This window comes from Equus przewalskii, chromosome 5 (assembly GCF_037783145.1).
Source record: "Equus przewalskii isolate Varuska chromosome 5, EquPr2, whole genome shotgun sequence".
NCBI classification, from domain to species: domain Eukaryota; kingdom Metazoa; phylum Chordata; class Mammalia; order Perissodactyla; family Equidae; genus Equus; species Equus przewalskii.
The window spans coordinates 71817229-71841658 of NC_091835.1; the positions used below are offsets into that span (position 1 = coordinate 71817229).

General features: G+C 54.8%; 2 protein-coding genes and 1 long non-coding RNA gene across 6 annotated transcripts; 2 read left to right on the forward strand and 1 right to left on the reverse strand.

Moving 5' to 3' along the window:
• Nucleotides 1-795: 795 nt before the first annotated feature.
• Nucleotides 796-6561, forward strand: HOXC12 (homeobox C12). Of its 3 annotated transcripts, none has more exons than XR_546056.2 (3): nt 796-3188; nt 3962-4859; nt 4959-6561. XR_546056.2 is itself a non-coding variant. In XM_008527608.2 (3 exons), exons 1-3 carry the CDS (start codon nt 2579-2581, stop codon nt 5031-5033), a joined length of 846 nt encoding a protein of 281 aa, XP_008525830.1. In that variant the 5' UTR covers nt 2472-2578; the 3' UTR covers nt 5034-6561. The 3 variants fall into 3 exon arrangements, 2 of the variants coding, with proteins under 2 accessions (XP_008525830.1, XP_008525817.1); XM_008527608.2 differs by having other exon boundaries at nt 2472-3188; nt 3962-4122; XM_008527595.2 differs by having other exon boundaries at nt 2472-3188; nt 3962-6561.
• A 7490-nt stretch (nt 6562-14051) lies between these two features.
• Nucleotides 14052-20869, reverse strand: LOC139083391 (uncharacterized). 2 transcript variants are annotated; one of them, XR_011540078.1, is made up of 7 exons: nt 20648-20869; nt 20129-20278; nt 19085-19511; nt 16269-16413; nt 16044-16170; nt 14918-15050; nt 14052-14596 (listed from the first exon to the last, which is right to left on the reverse strand). It is a non-coding gene; the product is annotated as an uncharacterized lncRNA (long non-coding RNA). The 2 variants fall into 2 exon arrangements; XR_011540077.1 differs by lacking the exon at nt 14918-15050.
• Nucleotides 20711-24020, forward strand: HOXC11 (homeobox C11). The gene is made up of 2 exons (XM_070619598.1): nt 20711-21520; nt 22772-24020. Exons 1-2 carry the CDS (start codon nt 20833-20835, stop codon nt 23002-23004), a joined length of 921 nt encoding a protein of 306 aa, XP_070475699.1. The 5' UTR covers nt 20711-20832; the 3' UTR covers nt 23005-24020.
• The last annotated feature ends 410 nt before the right edge of the window (nt 24021-24430 follow it).

Consider the following 24430-nt stretch of genomic DNA (forward strand, 5'->3'; position numbering starts at 1 on the left):
CTGCAGGGTACGAAACCTGGGGCAAACGGTCTTTTTTTGATGGGGCCAAAGCGACTGGGAGAAACTGCACGAATGAAAGAAGGAAGCCCTCCTCCATCCTCATTTGCCCGGCGTTGCATCCGCCGCCCTGTGGCCGCTGCTCTGCGTGCTCAGCGGCCTGGCTGCGAGGGCAGCAAGCAGAGCTCTGGGCCTGAGATTTTCGAGCTAGAAAATGATGGGTAGAGACTGAGACCGTCCTCCTGGGGTCCACCTTCTAGGAAATTGGAGTCATCTGGGAGGGAAAAAGAATGGGGAGAAGCCTAAACCCCACAAGAACCAGTGATTACTCGACAAAGCTCAGCTGGCCATCTCTCACACCAACAATAGCGCTGAGGCCTGGAGGCCTGGAGACCTGGCCGCCGGCTCAGTGTTCCGATTGAAAACAGCAACCATATTAACGTCACACCTTGTTTATCCACATGACAAAAATAATCCCGAATAAATTTTTTAAAAATTAAGTTTTCAGTGACGCTCATTAATACATCTTGAAAAGGGGGCAAAAATAAGATGTTGGAGGTGCTGCGACACGGAATTTGCAGCTGAGGGATGCTCCCTTCTGCAGCCGCGCAGCCCTTTAATCAATTAGGCACAAAAAGTCCAATCCAGAAGGTCTCCTGCCTGCTCCTTGGCGCCTGGGCTCTCGCGGTTCCAACTGGAGGTGATTGCGTGGGCCTGGCATCCTACCGCTTGGCCTCGGTTCCAGTTCCAGCAAGTGAGCCCAGTGGGCGCGGGGCGGGCTCCTGGGGCTGGAGGGACAGGCCAGGCAGCCTGGCAGGCCAGGGCGGAGAAGGGGAAGCAGAGCAAGGGGCGGGCGCCGCCGATCTGTGAGCTGTGGCCCCACGCGGACACATTTCTGTCCGAGCGAGCAGCTGTGGTTTGGGATATGAAATCGCCCCGCAAGCTGTGGAATTAGAAGAATCTACGTTTTTCTCTCTTGCGTCCCGCAGAAGAGAGAGAAAAAGAGAGAGAGGAGAACCTTCTGCTTCGGTCTGCTTTTGTAGCCTCAGCTCATTCTCAGATATTTAACTTTCACCTACATGGGTTTCTTTTTCCCGTATTCTCTCGGACTCTCTCGGTCTCTCTAATTTTCTCTAAATCTTCTGGTGTTTTCTTGTGTTTAGATGTTTGCTAACCTATTTATCTCACCTTGTATTACTTAAAGCCGTGCTTTGGATAGGAGGCCGAAATAATCACATAGAAATCTGAGTATTTTGTCTACTAGGCCCCAATAGAATACATCTAGTTTTGAAGGTTTTTGTTTTGTTTTTCATTTTAATCCGCTTGACTGTGTTCTGTGGACTTGGTTGAGAGAGGATTGTGGTTTCCAGATGTCGATTAATCTCGCCAGTGGGCAGCGTTGGGTTCTTACCCTTCTGTGGAAGGAGCTGTTGAGGTTAGCACCATAAATATAATTTTAAACCCCCAACAAGAGAATTCTCCGGAGTTCTTTCCCTCACTCCCAGCACACCTACTGGCCTCGGCGCTGCTATCTGCTGGTCCCAGCAGCAGGCTGGGCCGGTTCTGGAGCGAGCTCGGTGTCTGCTCCGCTGCAGTGTGAACCAGGAGCCTCTCCCGACAGCCAGGCGAATCTGGGCCTCTCTGCGATGGGCCCAGAGCCTCCTGCTGCAAAAACTTTGGGAGACCCTCAGAAGCCCCTCTGATCCACGGGAGTCAGAGGGAAGAGTAGGGCGAGCCCCCAGCTTTTCAAGAGCCGGAAGGCAACTCCACATCCAGCTGGAAGCCTCCTTTTTCTGCTTTTTCTGCCTGCCCCCTGCATCCCATCTCAAAAGGTGAGTGGAGGTGTGAGGTCGGGGTGGCTACCAACGGGGCAGGGGGAGACCCTGCATTAACAATTCTCCCTGTGTCCTTCCTGGTGGAGAGGACCCCAAATATCTCCCCCAAATTTCTGAGGAGAAAGAGCTGAGGAAGAGGAGGCAATGGCCGCAGGGCTGGAAGGGGTAGAGCAAGGAAACTTGTCCTTACCCCCTCTTCGCCTCTACTGTAAATAAACCCCGAGCCAAAGGGCTCATCCGTCTCCTTAAACAGCCAGTAAACTTTATATGACACAATATCTAATAGTAATTTATTGGGGAGATATTGTAAATTCCAACGGTTTTAGTTAATAAAGGAGCTAATTAAAGAGGGACGAGCTATGCTTGGCCAGCTGTTGGTGAGACGATAATACATCTGGGTGGGGGGTGCAGGGTGCAGAAGTGTGTGTGTGTGGGTATTTTTGGTGTGGCTTTTTTCCTTTTGCCCCGTGTCGGGCGATTGCCTCGTTCTCTGCGCAGGTTTTATATGATTTTTAAAAAAATCAGAATGCAGTGAATAAATCTGCCCCCGCGTTTCGCCCCCCCCCCAAGATTGGGGAAGGGGGAAGTTGGAGTTAGTGCATGGTGGGGGGATTCGCTGTCCCCACCCATCCCCTTGGCGGCAGCGCCCACGTGAGCTGGACGGCCAATGGGTGGCCGGTGCAGGTTTAACTATGTTTAATGTCAGATAGCAATAAAGTAGAAGCTGCCGGTCGGGCCCCGCGGAAATGGGCGAGCATAATCTCCTGAATCCCGGGTTTGTGGGGCCGCTGGTGAACATCCACACGGGAGACACCTTCTACTTCCCCAACTTCCGTGCGTCCGGGGCGCAGCTGCCCGGGCTGCCTTCGCTGTCCTACCCGCGTCGCGACAACGTGTGCTCGCTGCCCTGGCCGTCGGCGGAGCCGTGCAATGGCTACCCGCAGCCCTATCTCGGCAGCCCAGTGTCGCTCAACCCACCCTTTGGGCGCACGTGCGAGCTGGCGCGTGTGGAGGACAGCAAGGGTTACTACCGTGAGCCCTGCGCCGAGAGCGGCGGCGGGGGTCTGAAGCGTGAGGAGCGGGGGCGAGACCCTGGCGCGGGAGTCGGACCAGGGGCAGCGTTGCTGCCGCTGGAGCCGTCGGGGCCGCCCGCGCTCGGTTTCAAGTACGACTACGCGGCAGGCGGCGGCGGTAGCGACGGTGGCGCGGGACCCCCGCATGACCCGCCCTCGTGCCAGTCGCTGGAATCCGACTCCAGTTCGTCCCTTCTCAACGAAGGCAACAAGGGCGCCGGCGGGGGCGACCCTGGCAGCTTGGTATCGCCTTTGAACCCCGGCGGCGGGCTCTCCGCCAGCGGTAAGGACCCCAGTCCGCTCGTGAGGCGGACTCAGGACGGGACATCTTACCAGCGCGGGGAGTGTAGGACCGAGCTAGGGCCGCCTGGGGTGACAATGTACGTTGAGGAAGCGCTTCTTTTAAAAAGAAGTGCGGGGTGGGGGTAGGGGAGCACTATAAACATGTAAATAATGCCATGAAAGAACTGGAGAGATTCTCATTTTCCACTGCCTGAGGCTGGAGGGGTGGGGAGCACCAGAGAGGGGGGATTCTGACAGAGGCTTCCCCTGGCCTGGGGCGTGGGGGATGAGGACGGAGATCCTGGTCCCTGCTTTCCCAGGGCCTCTCCCTCCGCCTTGCCGCAAGCCCCATTACCTACATTTTTTTCTTTTAAGAATTGCCAGTGGTTAAGGCTTACTCTCACCACTTGCTCATGTCTGTTCTAACTGATCAGGGACCAATCCTGGAGGATGTGAGTGGAAGGGGCCAGGATACCCAGGAGAAGGAGAGGTTTGGGGAGAAGTGAGGAGTAGAAACATAGAAGGGTCAGGGATACTGCATACATAGTGGGAGGTAGGGTTGGGGAGGTAAGGGGAAGGAGTGAAGGGGAAAAAGAGAATGATGCAGGTGGAGGGGTGGGGATGGGGCTCTGGGTAGGAGAGAGGAGGTGGGAGAGGAAGAGCTGGGGTCTGCCTTTAGGCCAAGGTGAAGGGCTGGGGAAGGACCTGGCTGAGGGCAATGGGCTTGTCACCTCTTGGTCCTCTGGCCAACCCTACTGGTTCATCTCCACCCAGGCGCGCCCTGGTACCCGATCCACAGCCGTTCACGGAAGAAGCGCAAGCCCTATTCGAAGTTGCAGCTGGCGGAGCTGGAGGGCGAGTTTCTGGTGAACGAGTTCATCACAAGGCAGCGCCGGAGGGAACTCTCAGACCGCTTGAATCTTAGTGACCAGCAGGTCAAGATCTGGTTTCAGAACCGGAGAATGAAAAAGAAAAGACTTCTGTTGAGGGAGCAAGCTCTCTCCTTCTTTTAGGGGGCAAGACATGGGCGCCAGCCCCAGACTGAGCCTGTCTCTGGCAGAGAGGGAGAGGATGCACTGCCTAGGACACAGTCCCCGCTTAGAACGCCAGGCATCTCTGGCAGGCCCTCCCTGGGCATCTTCTTGTCTGTTTTGTCTGTGGTTCCCTCCCACACACCCCCAGCAGGCCCTGCCAGGTCCCAGAGAGAAGGGAAGAACCCAGCCAGTGAGAGAGGAAGCCAACAGCTGCAGGCAGGGAGTAGGGGCATGGAAGGCTGCAGCGCTGGGAGGGGCTGGTTTGAGACAGGACTAAGGCATTGGGCCTCCAGCTGAGGATCTGGTGGAGAGGTGACCCAGGCACCACCTCCCACCACTTTCCTTCTGTAGTCCTAAGTTTGTCTGCCTGCAGGAGTAGGTGCGGGTGGGGACAATGGAGCCAAGCTCCCAAAACTCGAAGTTGTTAGTGTTAGGAGAGGCTGAGATGGGGGAGCAAGAGTGGAGGATCCAAAGAGAGAGTAGAGGGGGTCAGGGTAGCTCCGGGAGGGCGGGAGGAAGCGTGGTTCCAGAGAACAGAATGATCAGCAGTGCCCAAGTCCGCTGGTGTCTGGGTCCTCTAGGCCTGCACGCAGAGCAGGCTGAGGCATAGACGTTTGGCAGACCCGGCTGCAGACAAGGTGATCATCAGTTTCATGTCCCCTCTAGGGCAAGCAACCCGAATGATCTCCTGGTCCCCAGCCCTCTCCTGAGCCCCCTCCCCTCCCATTCGCTCACAGGTGTGCTGCCATCCACTCTTCCAGCCACCTAGGCGGCTGTGGACCGGAAGCTGCAAGCGGGTAATTGAGAGCTGAGCAGACGCAGCCTCAGGTTCAGTAGCCACCCTAGGGACGACCATCTTGCCCTCCGGGAAGCCCAAGAGGCTGTGAAAGGGGCTGCAGAGCGCGGCGTCTATTGACCAGGAGAGTTTCTGTCAGCTGCGACGGCCCGATCCTCCCTTCCCCGCTGGCGTTCACGGTCACGGCCGGCCGGAGGCTGGACCGGCGTAATTTACGAGGCGGGAGGAGAATCCGCCCCTAAAGGGGCTACCGGCGCGGAGGCCTCGCTCAGCCTGGGTTTCCCAGGCTGGTGACAATGAAGGAGGGGGTCGCTGCAGCCCCCTACCCAACTCCTTTCTCTCCTTTACCCACTCCCACTCCACCCGCCCCCCAACGTTGCCCTTTGTCTCAGGATCCTCTGCCTCCGCCTCATCAGGCGGAGAGCCCCTGAGTACAAGGACCAGAGCAGAGGGAGGGAGGGGCACATCCCCAGAACCGGTTGGAGGCCAGATAGTGGCTTCATTCATAGACCTCTTCAGGCCCCAGTCCCAGCCCCAGAGATCCTAGGCTGGCTTAGGAGAGAGAAGAAGTGAAGGAGCCTGCCTCCCTTCCTGTGCTCTGTTTTTATCCTTCTCTGTGAGAGCTCCCCAACCTCCCATCTGCTGACCCACCCTTGCCAGGAACAAGAGGATGAGAAGCAGGGGACTGATGGGAGTTGAGCCCAGCCTGGACAGTGGGAAACTGGCCTGCCAGTTTGAAGTTCTTCCTGCCTGGGGAGTCTCCCCCTAAAACATCCTCAAAAGGCAATCCACAGAGCCCCCCCACTCTCCCACCAGCACAAGGCTTCAAGCCTCTGTACAGGCTTGTGCAGAGGCATGGGCAAACACAGGCACAGCTGAGCCCAGCACACCACTGGGCCCACCCCACTCTCTGGACTGTACTTGCAAGCTGCCAGCCTCATATCTCCAAAAGCAACCTTGGAGAACGGCTGTTCTCCACACACCCCATCCCCCACTGGGCACCTGACTCGTGACACACTTCCTCCCCCGTATAAATTTGCTTCACCTAGGTGAAAGTTCCCGGAGATCACCGCCATTCTGGCTGTCTGCATATTCCCCTGTGGGCAGCCCTAAGTATGAGGCACTCCCCCTTTTGCCTGGTCACCCATGTACCCCTTCATGCAGCCCCTCCTGTGACCTCATGGGCTGGAGGGTGCTGGATTCAAGCTCTATCACTCCAGCTTAACTCCCACAGCATAATAAAGAAGAGAGACCAGAATATTCCAAAAGGGGTGGAGAGACAAAGATATGCAATATTCTATTCCCGTTGCTTTAAACTTGACTTCTGTGAGCTTCTCTGTCAACTTATGTCCTGTCCTCTGTGTCTATAGCTAGTACCTAGTGTAGCCCCTGTAGGTAGATACCCTCCCCCTCCTCCCTCCCCAGCTCTGAATGTGCCCTCCTAGTCAACTGTCTGTCTTTGGCACGTTTTCCCTTTATATAGTCCTTGTACAGAGTTGCTTCATCATATTAATATTAATAATAATAATTAAAACATGACTGTATGATGATGTGATGTTTTTTGAGAAAAAATTTAAAACTGGTTCCCCACACATTGTGTCCTCTGCCCAGAAAGAATGGGATCCCCAGCCTCCTAGCTGCTCCCCACTTTATTTTCTCCAGCTCAAGTGAATAATAAAAATAATACGCATATAATAATAAAGGAAGAGCAGTTTCAGGGATGACAAAAATATATGAGCAACCAAGACCTGCTGACAAGCTGCCTTCTCCAGTCCCAAGAAATTACTAGCAAAGAGAAAACTAGGGGACGGTAGATTGGGGGGAAAGAGAGGGAGATCTGAGGAGTCATGGGGCCATAAAAATAATGTGGACAGCCCTGAGGGGGCTGAAACCACCTTCAGGGCCAGAAAAAGGAAGTCTGAGCTGCAGGAACTCCAGGGCACAAGCAGGTTGGAGCCTGGGTGGCGAGAGTGCCCTGGCATTTAGGGCAAGAGTTGGTGGGTCCACACTTCAACTCCATGGTCCTAACCCCATGGCTTCTCTCTGAGAGCACATTTTGTGCACTGCCAGACCCCTTGAAGCTGGGGAAACAGTCTCCATTACTCTCAGCCAGCGAACCCCTCCAGACCATGCCAGAAAGAGGCCAGGTCCAGGCCAGAGTCTAGGTCTCAGCTGCATCCATGAGCCCTCTGCACCTCCACTTCACCGCTTCCTTCTGAGTGGGACACCCTCCCTCTGCCTCCCCCCTTGAGCCTGGGGTCCCTGAGTGTCCCTTTCTCACATCCTGGCCCCAACTGTGGAGTCTTCTCCAAATTCCACCTCCACCCTTCCGAGGCTGCTCTGGAATAGCAGGGACCCCCACTGAGCCCAGCATCCTAGCCAAGCCTCCTGCCCTGAAATCTTTCTTTCTCTCCCTCCCTTCCTTTCCTTACTCCTGCGGCTAGAAAAACTAGCAAATTTAGACCAAATCCCATCCTTCCTTTGCCCCTAATCCCCAGCTGTCTTGTACAGCTGACGGGTTCAGGCAGGAAGGAGATCTCAAGCTTTGTGGGTACTCATACAAAGGCCCCACAGAGTGCAGGCGAGGCTGGGGACCAGACAGCTTCTGGCAGCCATAAGCTGGGGGAGGGACTGGGTGGCTGCACCTGGGTCTGAATAAGGGGGTGGGGGATTGAATCCCAGTGAATCCAGGTCAGAGACTACCCTCTTCTTAAAATACATCTATACAGGGACAGTTAACAGTGAAGGCATTTCTGGTTAAAAAGGCAAGAGAGAATTTCAGGAGATCAGGAATAACTGGCCCTTAATTTATTCCTTTGATTTATTCCCAGAGACACTGCAGATCTGAGAGAGAAGGTACTTTGTTGGGTCCTGTCTATGCAGGACCCAAAACTCAATAACTGGGGAAGTTGTCAGAGAAGAAACTACACTATAACCTCCTCCCATTGGCTGAAAATCAAGTCCTTGGGTCTCCTCCCCAAAGAGAAGGTCATGGTTGGAGCAGCCATCCAAATGCTCAGGGCACAGCCGAACTCTAGATGGGACAAAGGTTGCATCTATTTTGCAGCTATTTGTGTGGTTTAAGCCCTCAAATTACAGTTTACTCCAGTGACTTTAAGAGAGAGCACTCTGTCTCTAAGTGGGTCTTGAGGAGCAAGAAAAGGGCAGAATTATCTGGATAATTCAGGTAGAAAATATTTCAGCTGTTGTGTGTTTGTAAGCTTATACCATCCAAATGAGTTGTGTATTTGGCCCTATCCTCACCCAGTTCTACTCCATTCTGACCCTTATAGATGCAGCTAGGGTATCTAAAGCCACCATCTGTCGAGCGGGCGGGAGATGGCCCGGCAGCCCAGGTTCTGTGGATGCTAATGCAGCCGGAAACTTGGCGCGATCGATGGTTCAGACCCAGAGCAAAGCAGGGACCGCCGCCCGGATCTGAGAACAAAGCAAACCCCGGGGACCTTGGGTTCCAGACAGGCCGGAGCCCCCGCCCATCCTCCCCGCCATTACCAGGAAAATACGAGCGGTTTTTAGGCCCCGGGCCCGCGCGGAAAACGCACCCAGGAGCCCCCAGCCCTCTGCGCTGCGGGCGCATGGAGGCGCCGCAGGTTCCGGTGCAACTCTGCGCAAGGTGGGCTGCAGGCCCCGGCTGCTGCGGCCGCGCGTATGCCGAGCCTTAGGCCCCAGAGGCCGCCTTCCCGCGTCTGGCTCGGTGCAGGCCGAGCTGCCGGTTTTCCGTGGAGAAGCGAGTGGCCGGCGCCCACCGCTGCAGCCGGCGCCGGCTCTCGGTCGCCGCTCAAGGGGAGGCCCCGAGACAAAGGCGCCTCGGCCGCTGAGGGATGACGCGGACGCCTGGGCCGCGCGCTCCCCGACCCACGCCTGTAGCTCTCGGTGCCCTGGCCCGGGAGAGAGGGCTCTGCGGCCTCGGTCCAACTCCCCGCCCACCCGGCCCCGGCCCCGGGACGCTCCAGGGGAAAGGAGCCCGGCACACCCCACAGCCTCGGCTGATCCGCGTAGCTCCCGGCCCGAGAGCACCGGCAGCGCCGGTCGCCGCCCGAGGGCCGCCGGGGCCCCGCGAAGGAGGGGATGACCCCTGCTGGCCGGAGCCGTGGAGGCGGCCGAGACCCAGACCCGCCTGGGCGCTCGGCCCTGAGCACCCCGGGCCTGGGGGACGCCCCATGAGTTCTTGGGAGCCCTCGAAGAACAGCCTGAGTCCGAGGCGCTGCCGGGCTGCAGGAACGGGCCTTTCTCCTCAGTGCCCTCCCTGTGCCGGGTACGCGGCATCCCCGCAGCGGCGGCCGCCCTCCCGCCGGGCTGCCCACCGCAAGCGGCTCTGCCCCGGAGGCTCCTAAAGCCTGCGCTGCCCGAAGGAGCGTGGCACAGGAGCCGAGAAGCTGGGCTGAACGAGACCAGACACAGCCGGACCTTTAGTCAGCGTGACCCAGCCGGTTGCCCGTGGGTGATTTCTCCTGGCCTAGCCGGAGCCACTTCCTGGGGACTCAGAAACCAGCCTTGCAGTTGTCAGTTTCCCGGACCCGGAGTGAAGAACTTCCTTCAAGGCTAGGTCTGCGCGGATGGAACTCACCTGCAGTTCTCGCCAAGAAAGCTCCCCGTGAAAGACGCTGGTCCACATGCAGAGCATGGCAAAGATGGTCCATAAAATGCACACTCGGCCATACTGCTGACATAACCAATATAGGGAAACAGTCTAAAATGCACAGATATCTATATTACACATACATTCTGGACATGGAAAATACACTTCTCTAGAAAATATGCACACAGAGGCACTTTTATCTATTGTATGGGAAGCAACCTCCTGAGAAAAGATTACATACAGCATGAATATCCACCACACGTAAAAGTAAAAATTTATTTACATATATAAACAGTACACTGGCACATGTCTACACAGTGAATGTACAGTCCTGCGTCTATTTAGCTACATGGGTGTATACATTCCATAGGACATATAAAATCAGTGCATGGAAAATGCATCCAGATATCAATATATCCACATTAAACATTACATGGAAAATACATCATATTATTACATATATACAAAATGCATATCTACCCAGTGTATGAAAAATATCTTCCTTAAATTACGTTTGCATATGTGGTGTGCATGTCCCAAACACACTGAAGTACATTCTTTGGGTTCACATATTATGGCACTTGTAATACACATTTCTCTGGAGATCTTAAAAACAGTAGCAGGAGGAAGCTCAGGCACTGGCATGACAATCTCCATCGGCTGAGCCTCTTTTCTGTTCTTCTGTGTTTCTGTCTTTTAAAAACTCCTTCTGTGTCTACATGGATTGTTTTCATAAGTGGTCCCCCATCTCTATTTCCCTATTGTATCTCTTGTCTGAAGTCAGAGTCTACATTTAGAGCGCTAAGTCCCATTTGCAGCAGGGTCTGACTGCATAATCACGCCTACATAGAATTAGCATTATATAATTAGGTTACCCCCCCCCCAACCCTGTGTCTCAGGACATGTTCTTCTAGACCTAATATAAATATATTATAGAGTTGCTCTGGGCTGCCAGTTAGGAAAGGAGACAAGGGGGGAGTGCTGCGGCCCAGTGAGGTGTGAACCCTGCAGGTTGAGGTAACAGGCAGGTTCTGGGTTTGTGCTGAGCACTCAAGGGCTCCTGGAAGCTAAGGTTTGTCTAAATTTTTTAAAATTTATTTTTAAATCTCGAGTCTAGGGAGCAGCGTGACGCAAAGGCTGGACCTCCTCTCTAGTGCCCCTCTCAAATCCCAGAGCAGCCCCACTCCGTCCCAGCCAGCCAGGGAGAAGATTCTGCCCCACCCAGCCCCCTGCTCTAAGGCCCATCCTTAAACTCAGCCAGGTCTACACAAGCAGCAGGGAAAGGTTATCCCATAATCCACGCTATTCTCAACAAAACCCGTTCCCAATGCCTTTCGAGAGGCAGTAAAGCATTTTCTGGCACCGAGCGAACTCTGTCTTGGCCCCCTAAAAATTAGTCCCACTTAGCTCTTTCTTCAGCAGCTGAAAATGCGGGACTACCTGACACAAGCCTATGGAAAAATCTTTTGAGAGACAGTGCACTTACACCGAGCAGAGATAATGTTTATGAGTAGTTGGGTTCCGTGTAGACGCGGCCATATTTTACTGTTCAAAGGAATCAATTAATTACTGCCTCGCCAGTCCCCCCAGCCTGCCGCTGCTTGGCTAAGTGTGAGCGGCTGAGATAGATGTGCGTGGCCAGCTCGCTGGTCTTGTTAACAAGCCTCGTCATAAAGATGGAGATGATAAGGAGAGAGGGGAAGCCCTGGCGGCCGCGAGGGGGGGCCTCGAGGGCCCAGCCCAGCAGTCTGTGGGGCAGCGGCTGACTGAGCCGAGGAAGTGGGTGCGCCCCGGTGCCCGCTCGGGTTCATCCAGCGTTCTCCCCTTCTGGGGCGTTCGTGCTGGATAATTCCCTCTCCTCTCCCCTTCTCTGAATTTTCCCTTTTCTTCGTTGAGTCCTAAATTTTGAAGAACATTTTTTTAAAAAATAAAAATACATAAACCTTGGTCCGTGAGTGCCTGTCTCTCCCTCTGCCACATTTGTTGGGGACCTGCTGCTGCCTCCTGTCTCTGCATGGTTCCGTTTCATCTCTGTCTGGTGCTCTCTTCCCTCCTTTCGCTCTCCCTCTGGCTTCACTGTTGCTTTTTCTACCAGGTTGGTGCTGGCTCAGGCCCCAATGAGCTTGTAAAAAATAATAATATAAATACCCCCTGGTTATCTCGCAGCAGAGTGAACACCCCCAGATAAGCCAGACTCAATGGAAAAAAAGAACAACTAAAACCTTGGATGTAATTGCTGGTTTGGGCTGCAGCACTTAATTCTGTTTATTCTCACCAATGTGCACACTTAACAGAGAGATATTGATATTAAAAGGCAGAGGGGAATTAATTTTACTTTTATAGTTATCTATTAAGAGCAGAAGATGATCTGAGTCTGCTTTAAAGGGACCAAAAAAGGGGGGAGGGAGAGAGAGAAAGGGAGGGGGAAGGGAGAAATATGACTGAGGGTGAACAAAGATCTTTGCCTGAAGAAACAATGTAACACTAGACAGAACTATAAAGTCTGGGAATGTACCAAGGCAGGACTCTCTCAGCTGCCCCCATTTGCAATCCGGTCCCCTGCACTTCCTGCTGAAATCCCAACCCTGACTACACAGCAGTATTCCAGGAAGAATCCATGCAATTATCCGAATAATTGTTGGGGGAGAGAGAGAAAGCATTTCCCTTTTATTATCTGATCCTCTCTGGTGTCTGTGTGGAGGAGGAGGGGGTCGAGTATGGGATACAGAGGAAAAAAAGGTGGTTGGGTCTCCCAATAGCAGCCTAGCCCCTACAGGATGGCTACTCCTAAACCAAGGAGGCCCTAGGCAGGAGCGGACAGATTCTGGAACATACTCAAGAAAGGACAAGAGATTTTGAAGGCCTCAGTGATTCACTTTCATTTTCCAGGATATTTGCTAGGCTTTGCTTTGTCTGCATAGACCTGCCTCATCTAGTATTGTAATTATCACAAGTAAGTGAATAATAGATAATTATAGGGGTGTCAATAATATCATTTATTTTATAGCTGCACAAGATATGATTAGAGTTAATGTTGGAGGCTCTGTTGGAGCCTGGGAGGCAGCAAGAGGCAAGGTAGAGAGGTCCCGAAAGTCTTTTTCTTTCCTATTTTTGTATGTGAATCTCCAGAAATCCCTAATTCTATAAATTCCCTCCCCAAATGTCTTAAGGGAAATCTCTAGGATTTTAGGGGCTGAGAGCTTACAAAAGGGGAAACAACAATTTGGTAGTTAAATCTCTCCCTTCATCTCAGGAGCAGTGGTCTCTGCTCTCCTCATGCCCCCCACAAACAAGGGCTTCATCTCAGTTCAAGACTACTAGGGTCACAGAGACTTAGCAGGTGAGGCCAGTGAGAGGAAAACCAAGGTGAGGGTCTTACCAAAACCAAGTTCATTGCCATCCCCAAGTGGGCACTGGGCCCAGAGTGAAGCCCCCTTGATCCCAAATTGGCCTTCTTTCCTGGACCCTCTTCCTCAGGGACACCTGGATGGGTCAGAAGCCAGGCTAGGGCTGTGGAAGTCAGCTGGGGTAGTAATGGGGAGAATATTAAAAATACTTTTTCTTGTTCCTGGGATTCAAAAAACCAGAAGGCTGCAGGAGAGAGAGAGAAAGAGATTGCGATAGAGTCACCCCAGTGAGACAGACCCAGGGAAACCATGAAACCGGCAGGCCAGAATAAAAGGAATGAGTGAAAGAAAAGGGGCAGAAAGAGGAACAGCAGGGAAAAAAGACGGAAATAAACAGGAGAAGGTAGGAAAAAGGAAGAAAAAGAAGGAAAAAGGAGAGAAATGGAAAAAAGGAAAGAAGAAAGAGATTTGACAGAGAAAGAGAGGAAGAAGGGAGGCAGAAGCCGGGTCGCTCTGCCTAGCGGCCTCTAGCAGTCTGGGTGGGCGGGGGGCGCCATGACAAAGTGAAGGTCAAGTTAGCAACGTACCTTATAAGGAAGACGTCGGGTCCTCCATTTCAGCCTTTCTTTCTGCCAGGACGCGGCCGTGGCATTTCTGGTCTTGTAAACACTGGACTCTTCGGGGCCTTAAAAATAAAAGACCCCTCTCTTCCTTTATTAGGAGTGAGCTCGACTGACTGGGGGAAGGAGCATCGGACAGAGAAGTCAACTAATGAAGACTCCCGGAAACTTTTCTCTCCTTTTCTCTCTCTCTGGCTCCGCTCCCGCCAGCTGGGGCCCCCTCCCTCCCTCCCACCTTCCTTCTCTCTCCCTCCCTCCCTCTCTCTCCCTCCTCTCTCTCCTCTCCCCTTGCCGACGCCTCTTTTCTCTCTCTATCTCTCGATCTTGCGTCTCTCTCGCCACTGCCTGTAACCCTGAGCTCCCCACTCCCCTCCTCCTCTACAGCAGACTTCTAACTCCCTGCTATTTCACCACGAAACGGAGCAGGGTGTAAATTTGAGAGAAAATTAGCCGTCACAAAGAAAAAGTTCATTTACAGCTTAAATGTCTATTAAGATTTCCTTCTGAAAACAAGGCGGTACATTCGGTAAGGAGGACAAGTGAGGCAGCACGAGTGGGGAGGGTTGATGGGGTAGGAGGCTTGGATTAATTTATTTCTCACATCCAGAGGCGGAAAGAAAGGGGGAGAGGCAGGAAAGCGAGAGAGAAGCATTTTAACCCGGCAACGAGTAAAGGAAGAGCCTGCCGCCGGCAGGAGTGGGAGCGAAGGGCGCCCGCGCAAGGACCCGGGGATCCGGCAGCGATCCCAGAGCGCTGAGCCGGCTCAGCCGAGGCCTTGGGTGCGGAGAAACAAGTATACTAGATATTTGTTGGTCTGAGAGCTGGGGCAGCGGTAGGATGGAGGGAGGCAGGGAGACGGCGAGAGTGAGGCGGCGCGCTGGAGGGAAAGGGAGTTCCGGAGCAGCGGCGGCGGCGGCCTGGGCTCTGGGCAGCCGGCAGGCTCGCCAAACCAAAGACGCCAGGAGAGAGGAGCCTGAAGTGGAATCCTTGATCCTTTTCCTCCAGGGTAGCACTAGGGATGGGGAGAGAGAGAGAGAGAGAGAGAGAGAGAGAGAGAGAGAGTGAATATTGTGTCGGGGTGTCTGCAAAGGGCTCACCTCTTTTTTCCCCTGGACCTCACAGCTTGTTTTTGCCTGCTCTGCGCCATGGAGCCTTTTTTAGTCCTAATCATCGCTTTTAAAATGGGAAGTCTATGGCAAGGAAAAGGACTGATGCTCAGAAAGCAACGATGGGGGCTTCTGGTTAAAGCTGATTCTGCCTAGTTTGTTTTCACCTCCACCTTTCTCGACTGGAAAACCAGCCTCTGGGGTCAGTCCCCTCCCCCTTTTCCTACCTGGCTGAGGGTGCCTAAGGGCTCTCGGGGACCTGAAGTGGCGCCTGGGGCCCAGAGGGGATCAGTCAGGAGCAGTAGGGGTGGTCAGTGGAGCTCCCAGGCCTCTTTGCCGGGAGCCCTCCCAGCCTGTGTTCTGATAATGAAAAACAAAGGGGGAGGATTTGATTCTTCCTGCTGGTGTCTAAGGACCCTGGCTTTCAAAACCAGCATGTGCCCCCCGAGATCTAAGGTGATAAGCGTCTCTCCCACAGACATTTAATCTGGGCAAATGACCTACTGCCTGGGCTCAAGGGCTGAGAGGGTGGTCAGGGTGAGGACATGTCCTGCCAGGAAGCCCCAGAGAGAGAGCAGCAGGCCCTCTTTGGCGTTTTCTAGAGTTCTGTGGAGAGCATTTCTAAAGGTCAGATGGACTGGGGAGGCCCTTTCTGATGTCCCCTTCAGCTCTTGGAAGGGGGAGCCCCGGGATGTGAGGACGTTTGCGAGCTGGGACATTTCCCCCTAGTGTGGGAAGGACAGAGATAGCCAGACCTCATCCTGCAAAAATGTGTTTTGTGTCTGCGACAGAAAATTGGGAGCCACTTGGGAGATTTGGAGACTTGCAGGGAGTGGAGCAGGGCCAGATGCTCTGGAGAGGGCAGAGGTTGAGGTTGACTGCAGGTGGGTGCAGGAATCTGAGGGAGCAGGACTGGAAAGGTATGGCCCAAACCCACGTCTTCAGAGAAGCCAAACACACACACAATGGGCCCCAATATTGAAAAACACCAGATGATCTGCTTCGGAGGGACATAAACAGGCCAGGCGGATGCAGGTTAATAAAACCCGCAAAAGCCCAGACAGGAACACTTAAAATGCCCCAGAAACAAAGCATACCGTGACAAATTCTCACCCAATGCACAAGTACATGCACCAGAATGTTCCCAGGCACAGAGGGACCTTCGTATCCCGAGCCTCCACCCGTGGACACTCAGGTGTACCTGCCCAGCACCAGGAGCACGCACACATTGCTGTGCCCTCCTAGACCTACCCTCAGAAACCCTCGGGGGAGGGGGACCAAGCACTTGGCTGTGCACACACCCCACAGAGCCAGGCCCGTGTCTCCTGAGCCTCAGTAATGCACGATCCATACCCGGAGATAAAAGTCTAGACAATAGACGGCTGTTGATGACAACGAGGCTCTCCAAGTTTGGGGCCAGGCGATAAATCTCTGGTGAATCTTCCTATAACTCAACTTCTGGCTGTAGTGACCAGAGAGCCTGCAGACAGGAAAGCAGCAAAATGGGAGAGACTTTTAAATCCTGAGCAGAAGGCGACTTCCCCGATGGGGCAAGGGAATGCAGGCGGCCACACTCACCCCATGTACAGTGTCACACTGTGGAAGGTTTTGGATCAAGCTTCAGAACACAGGCGAGTCAGGTTCCTGGCTCCGGGAAATTGTGGGAAATGTGCAGGCAGACGGCAGGGCCTGGAGGCTGGGACAGACCTACAAACCATTCTTGCTGCAGGCAAAGGATCTTTTTTGTTAGTGACCAGAATCTTGCTATGTGTCACCTGAATTTTTTCACTCCACATCTCTCTCTTTCTCTCTCTCTCTCTCCTTTTCCTTCTTGGATTGATGGGCTGTTCCCTTTTGCATTTTCGACCCAGGCGTCTGATTACAAGTAAAGAGGCACTGAAGTTGATCTCATAAAAATGCCACGAGCTCACTTTGATCTGCACGGACTGGGTCCGAGCCTAAGTAGGCGCTAAAGCCAGGGAATGGCGGCTTCAGCCAACCCAGCATCCTCCCGGCGGCCAGGCCAGAGATCCGGGTGGCCCAGGAGGGCCATCTTGCCCAGAAAAGGCATTTTCTATGCTGCTGCAACTGAGTTTGGAAAACAAGGTCCAATGGTAGCGGCTCCATTTCCAGACTGCTTTTAAGACATTTCCTTCATTTTAGAGCATTTGTGAGGGGGCCAGTGAAACTGGCTCGTAAAATGGGACTTTTATGGGGAGAAATGGGGTCGACTCGCTAGCCTCCTGGGACAATCCCTCTACAGAGGAAAGTGGGTGGGGCTGCGGGGGCGGAAGAGCTGCCCTTCTCCCTCCCCCCATCCAGTCCGGGGGCCTGGGGAACCACGGAGCAGCGTCCACCAGCTTGCGTGGCCTGACTTGGGGCCTTGGGCTTGAGGTGATGGCCGGGGCTAAGGAGAAATGGGGGCCGAGAACTGGCAGTCCTACCGCCTCTTAGTTCCCTGGCTGGGGGTGGGAGGTGTACCTGGTGCAGTATAAACCGCTGGCCTGAAAATCCCCAAGCACACTAGAGGGATTATTAAACGCAGCGGTATTACTCTAAGGGAGAGAAATGTGCAAAATGTGCAAGCCGACTTCTCAGGAGGGCTCACCGTTGCCTGCTCAGCCTCGGAACCGATGAGGGTGTCCACGCGCTTGTTGCTTATCGTTTTAGGGACTCCACTCGCAACTGAACTTCCAGTCCAAGTCCACCAGAATTCTAAAGGCCCCCTTCCTCCTCCCTGGCTTTGCCTCCCAGTTCAAGGTCTGTAGGGTGGGCTCCTTTCCCCACCACACACAATCTGCTCTCTAGAGTCCAGAGCAGCTGCAGAAGGTGGACCCGCGGCAAGGTGGCCCAGGGCTGTGTTGGGGTGCTGCACTGGAGTCTCCTGAGCCACATTCAGGAGTTACTGACCCCTTCTGGAGCTGCCTGTGGTGTCCCAGTGGGGACGGGAAGGGTGCTGTAGTCTGTCGTGGCCCTGGCCAGAGTACGTGGCAGCTGCTCAGACCCCAGCTGCCTGCTAGCAGCTAGGCAGGCAGGCGATGCTGACTGAAGTCACCAAGAGCCAGTGGGACAGGCAGGATAGCCGCGCGGGGCAGAGAATTCCGGGTGAAAGCTGAGACTCCAGGACAGCAGAGGGGCCACAGGCACCCAGGAGACAAGAGAAAAAAGCCGCCTCCACCCCAGGGAGTGCAGCATGCCAGGGTTCTTGGGAACCAATCTGGGGCCATGATGAATTTTATGTCTAGGGAGGCACTGATGCCCTGGGGGGCAGCCTGGAGCAGGCAGCTCAGTCTATACTGCAGAGCCCCTTGAATCTAGAGTCAGGCAGGGGCCACTAGCCCATCCCATGCACATTTTTTTTTGCCAATCAATGCTTCGCTGACCTCAACGGCTGGGGCCTTCTCTCCCTGACCCCAGTAGCAATCTCCAGTTGCTGGGATTTTTAAAAGTTGTTGAAAAGTTCAAAGTCAGACCAAAACTAGAAAAAAAAAATTGAACTTTGTGCCTTGCTTTCAGGGGGAAGAATATTAATTCTCAGAAGCCTCTGTTGGGTGACCCTAGTGTTGCCTGGACATCAACTCCTTTGACATTCTTTCTTACCTTTCTTTTTTGTTTCAAGGAAATAGAGCCGCCAGCAGCTTCTTGCAGCCGCCTGGCTCACTTTTATGGTGGCCCTGGAATAAACTTTGGTGGTCAAATTCAAGTGCTTAGGCCCACAGCTGTCTCCTCACAGGAAGCGCACCCCCTCCCCACTGGCAGCCCTGGCGGTACAGAATTCGCCTTGGGGGCTTGGGCCCCACATCGCCCTAGAGGCCAGGATCGGGAAGGAGGCTGGGCCCTGAAGGGAAGTGGGGAAAGCCACAGCTGAGATTCAGCCCCTCCACACATCTGCAAGGGATGTGGGTGCCTCTTGCTGGTTCCTATCACTGTTTGGGGAGCATTTTGCCTCCAATAAACTCAAGCTTAATGATGTCAGCACGAACCCCATAAAAGCCATAGTCCATAGTTCCCCATCATTATAATTAAAAATTCTGGCCCCAGCTCACTCTATAAAAAGGGGTAAAGGAAGGAGGAAAAGCAACAGATTTTTCTTCTTGCAACCCCTTACCGACAGAGAAGTCTCACACTTTAGCGAAGCCCCAATCTAGTTCTTCTCTGCCCTCAGTTAAGATCTGACTAGGACTAAGGAAGGGCTCAGGAAGCAGTGCCCAGCAAAGAATGGGTAGGGGGTGCCAGCGGCCTGTCCCTGGGTATTCCAGAGCCACCCGAAGACTGGGATGCATGGCCGAGGTGGCTTCACCTCAGGTGTTGCTCTAAAGCCTGAGGTAATTTGGGGGGAACCCAGAGGGTTGTGAAGAAATGGATTTGGGGGGCTGTATTTAGGGACAAGTTACCATTTTTTGTGGCTTCCCCATCTGGTTTTTTGGGGTCTCAGTACCTCATCAAGTTCAGCAAGGAAAATCAAATTCAAATAATATTTTTAAAGTGGAAACCAACTTTAACCAAGAGTTATGGATGTAAAGAGGTTTTGGGCCATTTCTGGCTTTCCCTGAGAGCACAATGGACTGAATCCTTGAGGGCTTCAGTTCCTCCCCTCCTACCCAAACAAATCAAACAAATGGTGCCCTGGCGGCTCCTCCTTGGATCCAAGGTTGCTTTCTGCTCCTGGCGGTTGCTCTGGCACCGAGTCCAGAACCTTTCAATAGAGTGATTTTCAGCTGGCCAGATGTGTCCTGCGGCATCTGGAGGGATGTGAGGCAAGCGAGGGCAGAACCACTGAGTCCACTCCTTGGGCTGCAGCCATCCAGGAGGCTGGCAGACCTGAGGGAGGGCAGGGGAGGGCTGAGAAACAGGAAAGAGGCACCAGGCCTGGCTGCAGCCCCTGGAAGCAGGGCCAGTGGGGACTTCCCCTAGGGAGTGGGGAAGGTTCCTCAGCTCCCTTCCATTGCCCTCCTGGTCTGTCCTGAAGAGTCATACCTGGCCCCACCACCCTCCTCACAGCCCCCAAATCATTCAAGGATAGGAGCCTCAAACTCAGACCCCTCACTGTATCCTTCCGTGACCCTGACACCGGGCTTCTTTTTAGCCCCCAAGCTGAGGCTGACCCCCCAACCCAAAGGGCCCCAATAGAGCAGATACATGGCTCTCATTCCAACCTTTTTCTTTGGAGTTTGAGACTTAAAAATCCACAGTGAATGTAGCTTTCTGTGCATTGATTGACAATAAAGGCAGGCATGAAATATTCACCCAGGGCCACTCTCTCATACTAAATATTTAACACAACATTAGAGAAGGTTTTTCCCAGACTTCACCAGGCACCGGCTGGGCGGCTGGCTCACTGCTTACCACTGGTTTATGACTAATCTGAGTCCCTAGCCGCCGGCAGCACAGCGAGCCAGACAAAGTTGGGACACTAGCTTGCTGCTGGGCTGCCTCACCTTTGGGAAACTTCAGTTGCTCTTCTGGGGAGTCTCTCCAAAGGGAAAAGGGAGTCTCGATGACACCCAGCCTTGGTCAGGAAGAGAAGCCACTTCTTCAAACTCTTCTATACTGGCGCTGGCCCTCTGCGGGTTGGCGGGTAAGAGTTCCTGAGAGGTGGGGGTAGGATTCACATCTCTGTCGGAATCAGGCAGTGGGGGAAGAGTCCTCATCCCCACCCTAGTCTCAGGCTGATCACGGGGAGGAGGCAAGACCCCCCATACGTGAGAGCCCTCCTCCTTCCCCCAATCCTGGGGAAAAGAGAGCAGCAGCTAGAAAAAAATACAATTACCCCCTCCCAGCCACCGCCCCCGCCCATCCCACCGCCCACCCCACCCCAACTCTCTCTCCTCCTTTGCTCGCTCTGTGGAATGGAGAGGAGGGGAGTGAGGAGAGAAAAACGAATACAAATCTGCAATTGATTTTCATAATGTTTCTGCGGTGTTTGCAAACCAATCGCCTGAAGGTCCCCATCTTACCTAAGAGAGAACCCCTCCTACGTCTGCGAAGTGCTCGGAACTGATATATGACAATATCTACTTTGGATCACGTGCTCCAGGAGAGAGACTAAGACGGATAACGCGTCATCTCGCCTTCCCAAATTTTCCCCCCTCGCTAGACTGGGTCCAAAACCTCCATCTGGAGCCGGCAGGAGAAGAGAACGATGTTTAACTCGGTCAACCTGGGCAACTTCTGCTCGCCGTCGCGCAAGGAGAGGGGCGCTGATTTCGGCGAGCGAGGCAGCTGCGCCTCCAACCTCTATCTCCCCAGTTGCACTTACTACGTGCCCGAGTTCTCCACGGTCTCCTCCTTCCTGCCCCAGGCCCCCTCTCGTCAGATCTCCTATCCCTACTCGGCCCAAGTGCCCCCGGTCCGGGAGGTCTCCTACGGCCTGGAGCCATCCGGCAAGTGGCATCACCGGAACAGCTACTCCTCCTGCTATGCGGCGGCCGACGAGCTTATGCACCGGGAGTGCCTGCCTCCTTCCACCGTCACCGAGATCCTCATGAAAAACGAAGGCTCCTACGGCGGCCACCACCACCCCAGCGCCCCGCACGCAGCCCCCGCCGGCTTCTACTCCTCAGTCAACAAGAACAGCGTCCTGCCTCAAGCCTTCGACCGCTTCTTCGACAACGCCTACTGCGGCGGCGGCGGCGGCGACGCGCCTGCCGAGCCCCCCTGCCCGGGCAAGGGCGAGGCCAAGGGGGAGCCCGAGGCGCCCCCGGCCTCGGGACTGGCGTCCCGGGCTGAGGCCGGTGCAGAGGCCGAGGCCGAGGAGGAAAACACGAATCCCAGCTCGTCTGGTTCAGCCCACTCGGCGGCCAAGGAGCCGGCCAAGGGAGCCGCCCCCAGTAGGTAGCAGCGGCCGGGCGGACAGGCGGGCAGCGAGGGAGGGAGCGCGAGAGGGAGGGCGAGGGTAGGGGGGAGGCGAGGGGAGCGGGGACGGCCTCGTGTTTTGGGTCAGTCCGATTTTATGTGGAGTTTTATAAGCATTCAAAGGATTTTATTATAACCTACAAAGCCCTCTCTCCCAACGACTCGACTTTTTACGATGGAGAAGGGGTGGGGAGGGAGGGAAAAGGGCTCTTTGGAAAAGCCGGGTGAACCCCTCTCCCGGTTATCTCCCTCGGTCTGTGAAATTTTTAAAAGCGCCACCATCGCGGGCGATATTAACTTTGATCGTGAACTTAGAGGAGCATTTAAGGAAGGATGGGGAGCCGGGCCGCCAGGGGGTGGGAGGGAGGGGAGGGGTGGAGGGGGAGAAAGGGGAGGGCGAGGGAAAGACAGGGAGAAACTCAGAGAGGGGGAGAGGTGGGGGAGAGAGGCGACGGAGCAGAACCTCAGTCCGGAGAGGCCAGCCAGGGCTGCTCTGCTTCTTTTAAAAACTATTTTTGAAATGTTCAAACTATGTGTTGGCGGGTCCTCGAGCAGAACCGCGAGCAGCCCGGGGTCAGCGGCGACAGGGGGTTGAGGAGAGGCAGCTCGGGGCTCCCCTCCGCTCCAGGCCGGGGTCTCAGCGTTTCTGTGCGGTCCGCGGCCTCAGCGCCGGCCTAGCGGGGATGGCGCGGCCCGCCGCGCGTCCCGGGGCGCCAGGGCCCCCGGAAGCGGTCTGGGCTCTCCGGTGTCCCTGGTGCCTGCTCGCTCGCTTCCTCCCCGCCTCCCCACTGCTCCCGCCTGATCTCACTTCTTGGCGCCTGTTCTCCGCGGTTGCCCTAGATTTCTGAGGGAGGGGTGGTGGGCTCGCAGAGCCACCGGGAGGCAGCGCAGGAAGGGGCAGAGGACCGCGGCTGAGCAGGCGGGGGCCACCAGGACGCACTTGGGCCCGACCGCCTCCCTTCTCCCCCAGACTCCGTCCGCCCCGGCGCTCGCCCGAAGGGAGGGGGCGCGGGCCCCGCGGTGGCCCGCGATCGGGTCGAGCTGGACCTGGCAGGGGGGTCGCGGCTCCCCCAGTGCTGCCCCGCGGAGAGCCGGCGGCCTGGCGGGAGGGCGGCTGGCGGTGGGGCTGGGAGAAGGGCCGCCGAGAGCTCAGCGGGCTGGGGTCGCCTGGGTCTCACGTGTCTCTCTCCCCCCTCCTCGCACTTGCCCCCTCCCCTCCCCTCCAGACGCCCCCCGCACCCGCAAGAAGCGCTGCCCTTATTCGAAATTCCAGATCCGGGAACTGGAGCGAGAGTTTTTCTTCAACGTGTATATCAACAAAGAGAAGCGGCTGCAGCTGTCGCGGATGCTGAACCTGACGGACCGACAAGTGAAAATTTGGTTTCAGAACAGAAGGATGAAAGAAAAAAAACTAAGCAGAGACCGGCTGCAGTATTTCTCGGGAAATCCTCTGCTGTAACCGCAGACCGGGCCCTTTTGGGGGAGGGAGGGGAAAGGGGGAAATTATTTTATTTTATTTTTATTTTTTATTTTCTAAATCGCCTTCTTTCTGCGGGTGGAAAACTGGACTGTGGCCAGGGCTGGCCCCCACTGCCGTTGCCCGCACTTCTTTCCGGAACCTCCTTCACCTTCGGGCTGACTCTCGCTAGGGGACAGGACGGGCCTGAAAGGGGGTGAAGGGAAGTGTCTGACCCCTGGCGAGTGGACTCCGTTGGCGCCGAAGCCAAAACGCTTTATTTAAAAGAAAACACACCTCGCGACGCTGTCTTGCCGCTCGGATTGGGTGGGGGAGGGGCGAGAGGAGTGGGCGCTTGAGCGAACAATCCTCGAACTGAAAGCCTTCTTTGCCCAAGTGTAAAGATCTGCTAAGACGCCGTGTCCGCGAGGGGAGGCCTCGCGGGCTTCCCGCCCCTACCCCACCTGGCCCCACTGCTAGGGGGCAGCTAAATGTGGTCCCGCCTTGCTGTGAAATTTCTGTACCTTCGACCTGGTGTTAGGTGTGCAAAGTCCGTGTCCTACCTCCGTCTGCGCCCAGGCCCCGCCCGAGCCTAGCTGTTCTCCCTGTGAACGTGTAGAGACCTTCCTTTGAAATTTCTTAACTGGTGCATTGAGGTTTCCTAACCTTTTTCCAAGCTGTGCCCCACTCCATGGATTTATAGCTATAGTCGATGCAGTTGTTACCTCCTTTTTTTCTTATGAGACAAAAAAAAAAAGGTGGAGGTAGACAGGCAGGAGGGAGATTGTATTGGGCGCCTCCTCCATGCTGGAGCCTGAATTTTTGTAAATACATTTCACAAGCGTTTCTTTCTACCCAGAGGGGGTGGGGGGAGGACCCGCCTGGAATGAGATTCGAATCACCCATCTCTCTCCATGTGCGTGTGTGCGTCTGTACATGTGCAATCCCCACCCTGCTCCCATCCCAGAGGGATTGCTGTGAATTTTTTTGTGTGGCAAATAAAGATACTTCATTCTGTTCAATATTATGATTTTATTTGACCCTTTTATTAGCCTCTCTCCTCTTAAAACGCTCAATGCTCCCAAGGCGGGGGAGGAGGCAGGCGGGCAGAGCCCGGCCATGAGGACAGGCACGTGAAGGCGAGGTAGGCCGAGCTGGCGAGCCTGCACCCTCTTCTCCACTGGCAGGGGCAGAGCATGGCGGTAGCTTCCTCCCGCCCTCAAGCTGAGGACATTCCCTGGCTACTCTTATAGCCTTTCTTTCTCACGTGCAGCTGGAGCTGCGTCCAAACGCCCAGAAACGCTTTCCGTTTAAGTACACATTTGTTGTTGAGTTAATTGTAACCATCATCGAATTTAAATTTATAGGAATTTTCTTGGCTCCACCAAGAGCCCTCCCGCCAGATGTCTCCGTCTGTCACAGTTAAATA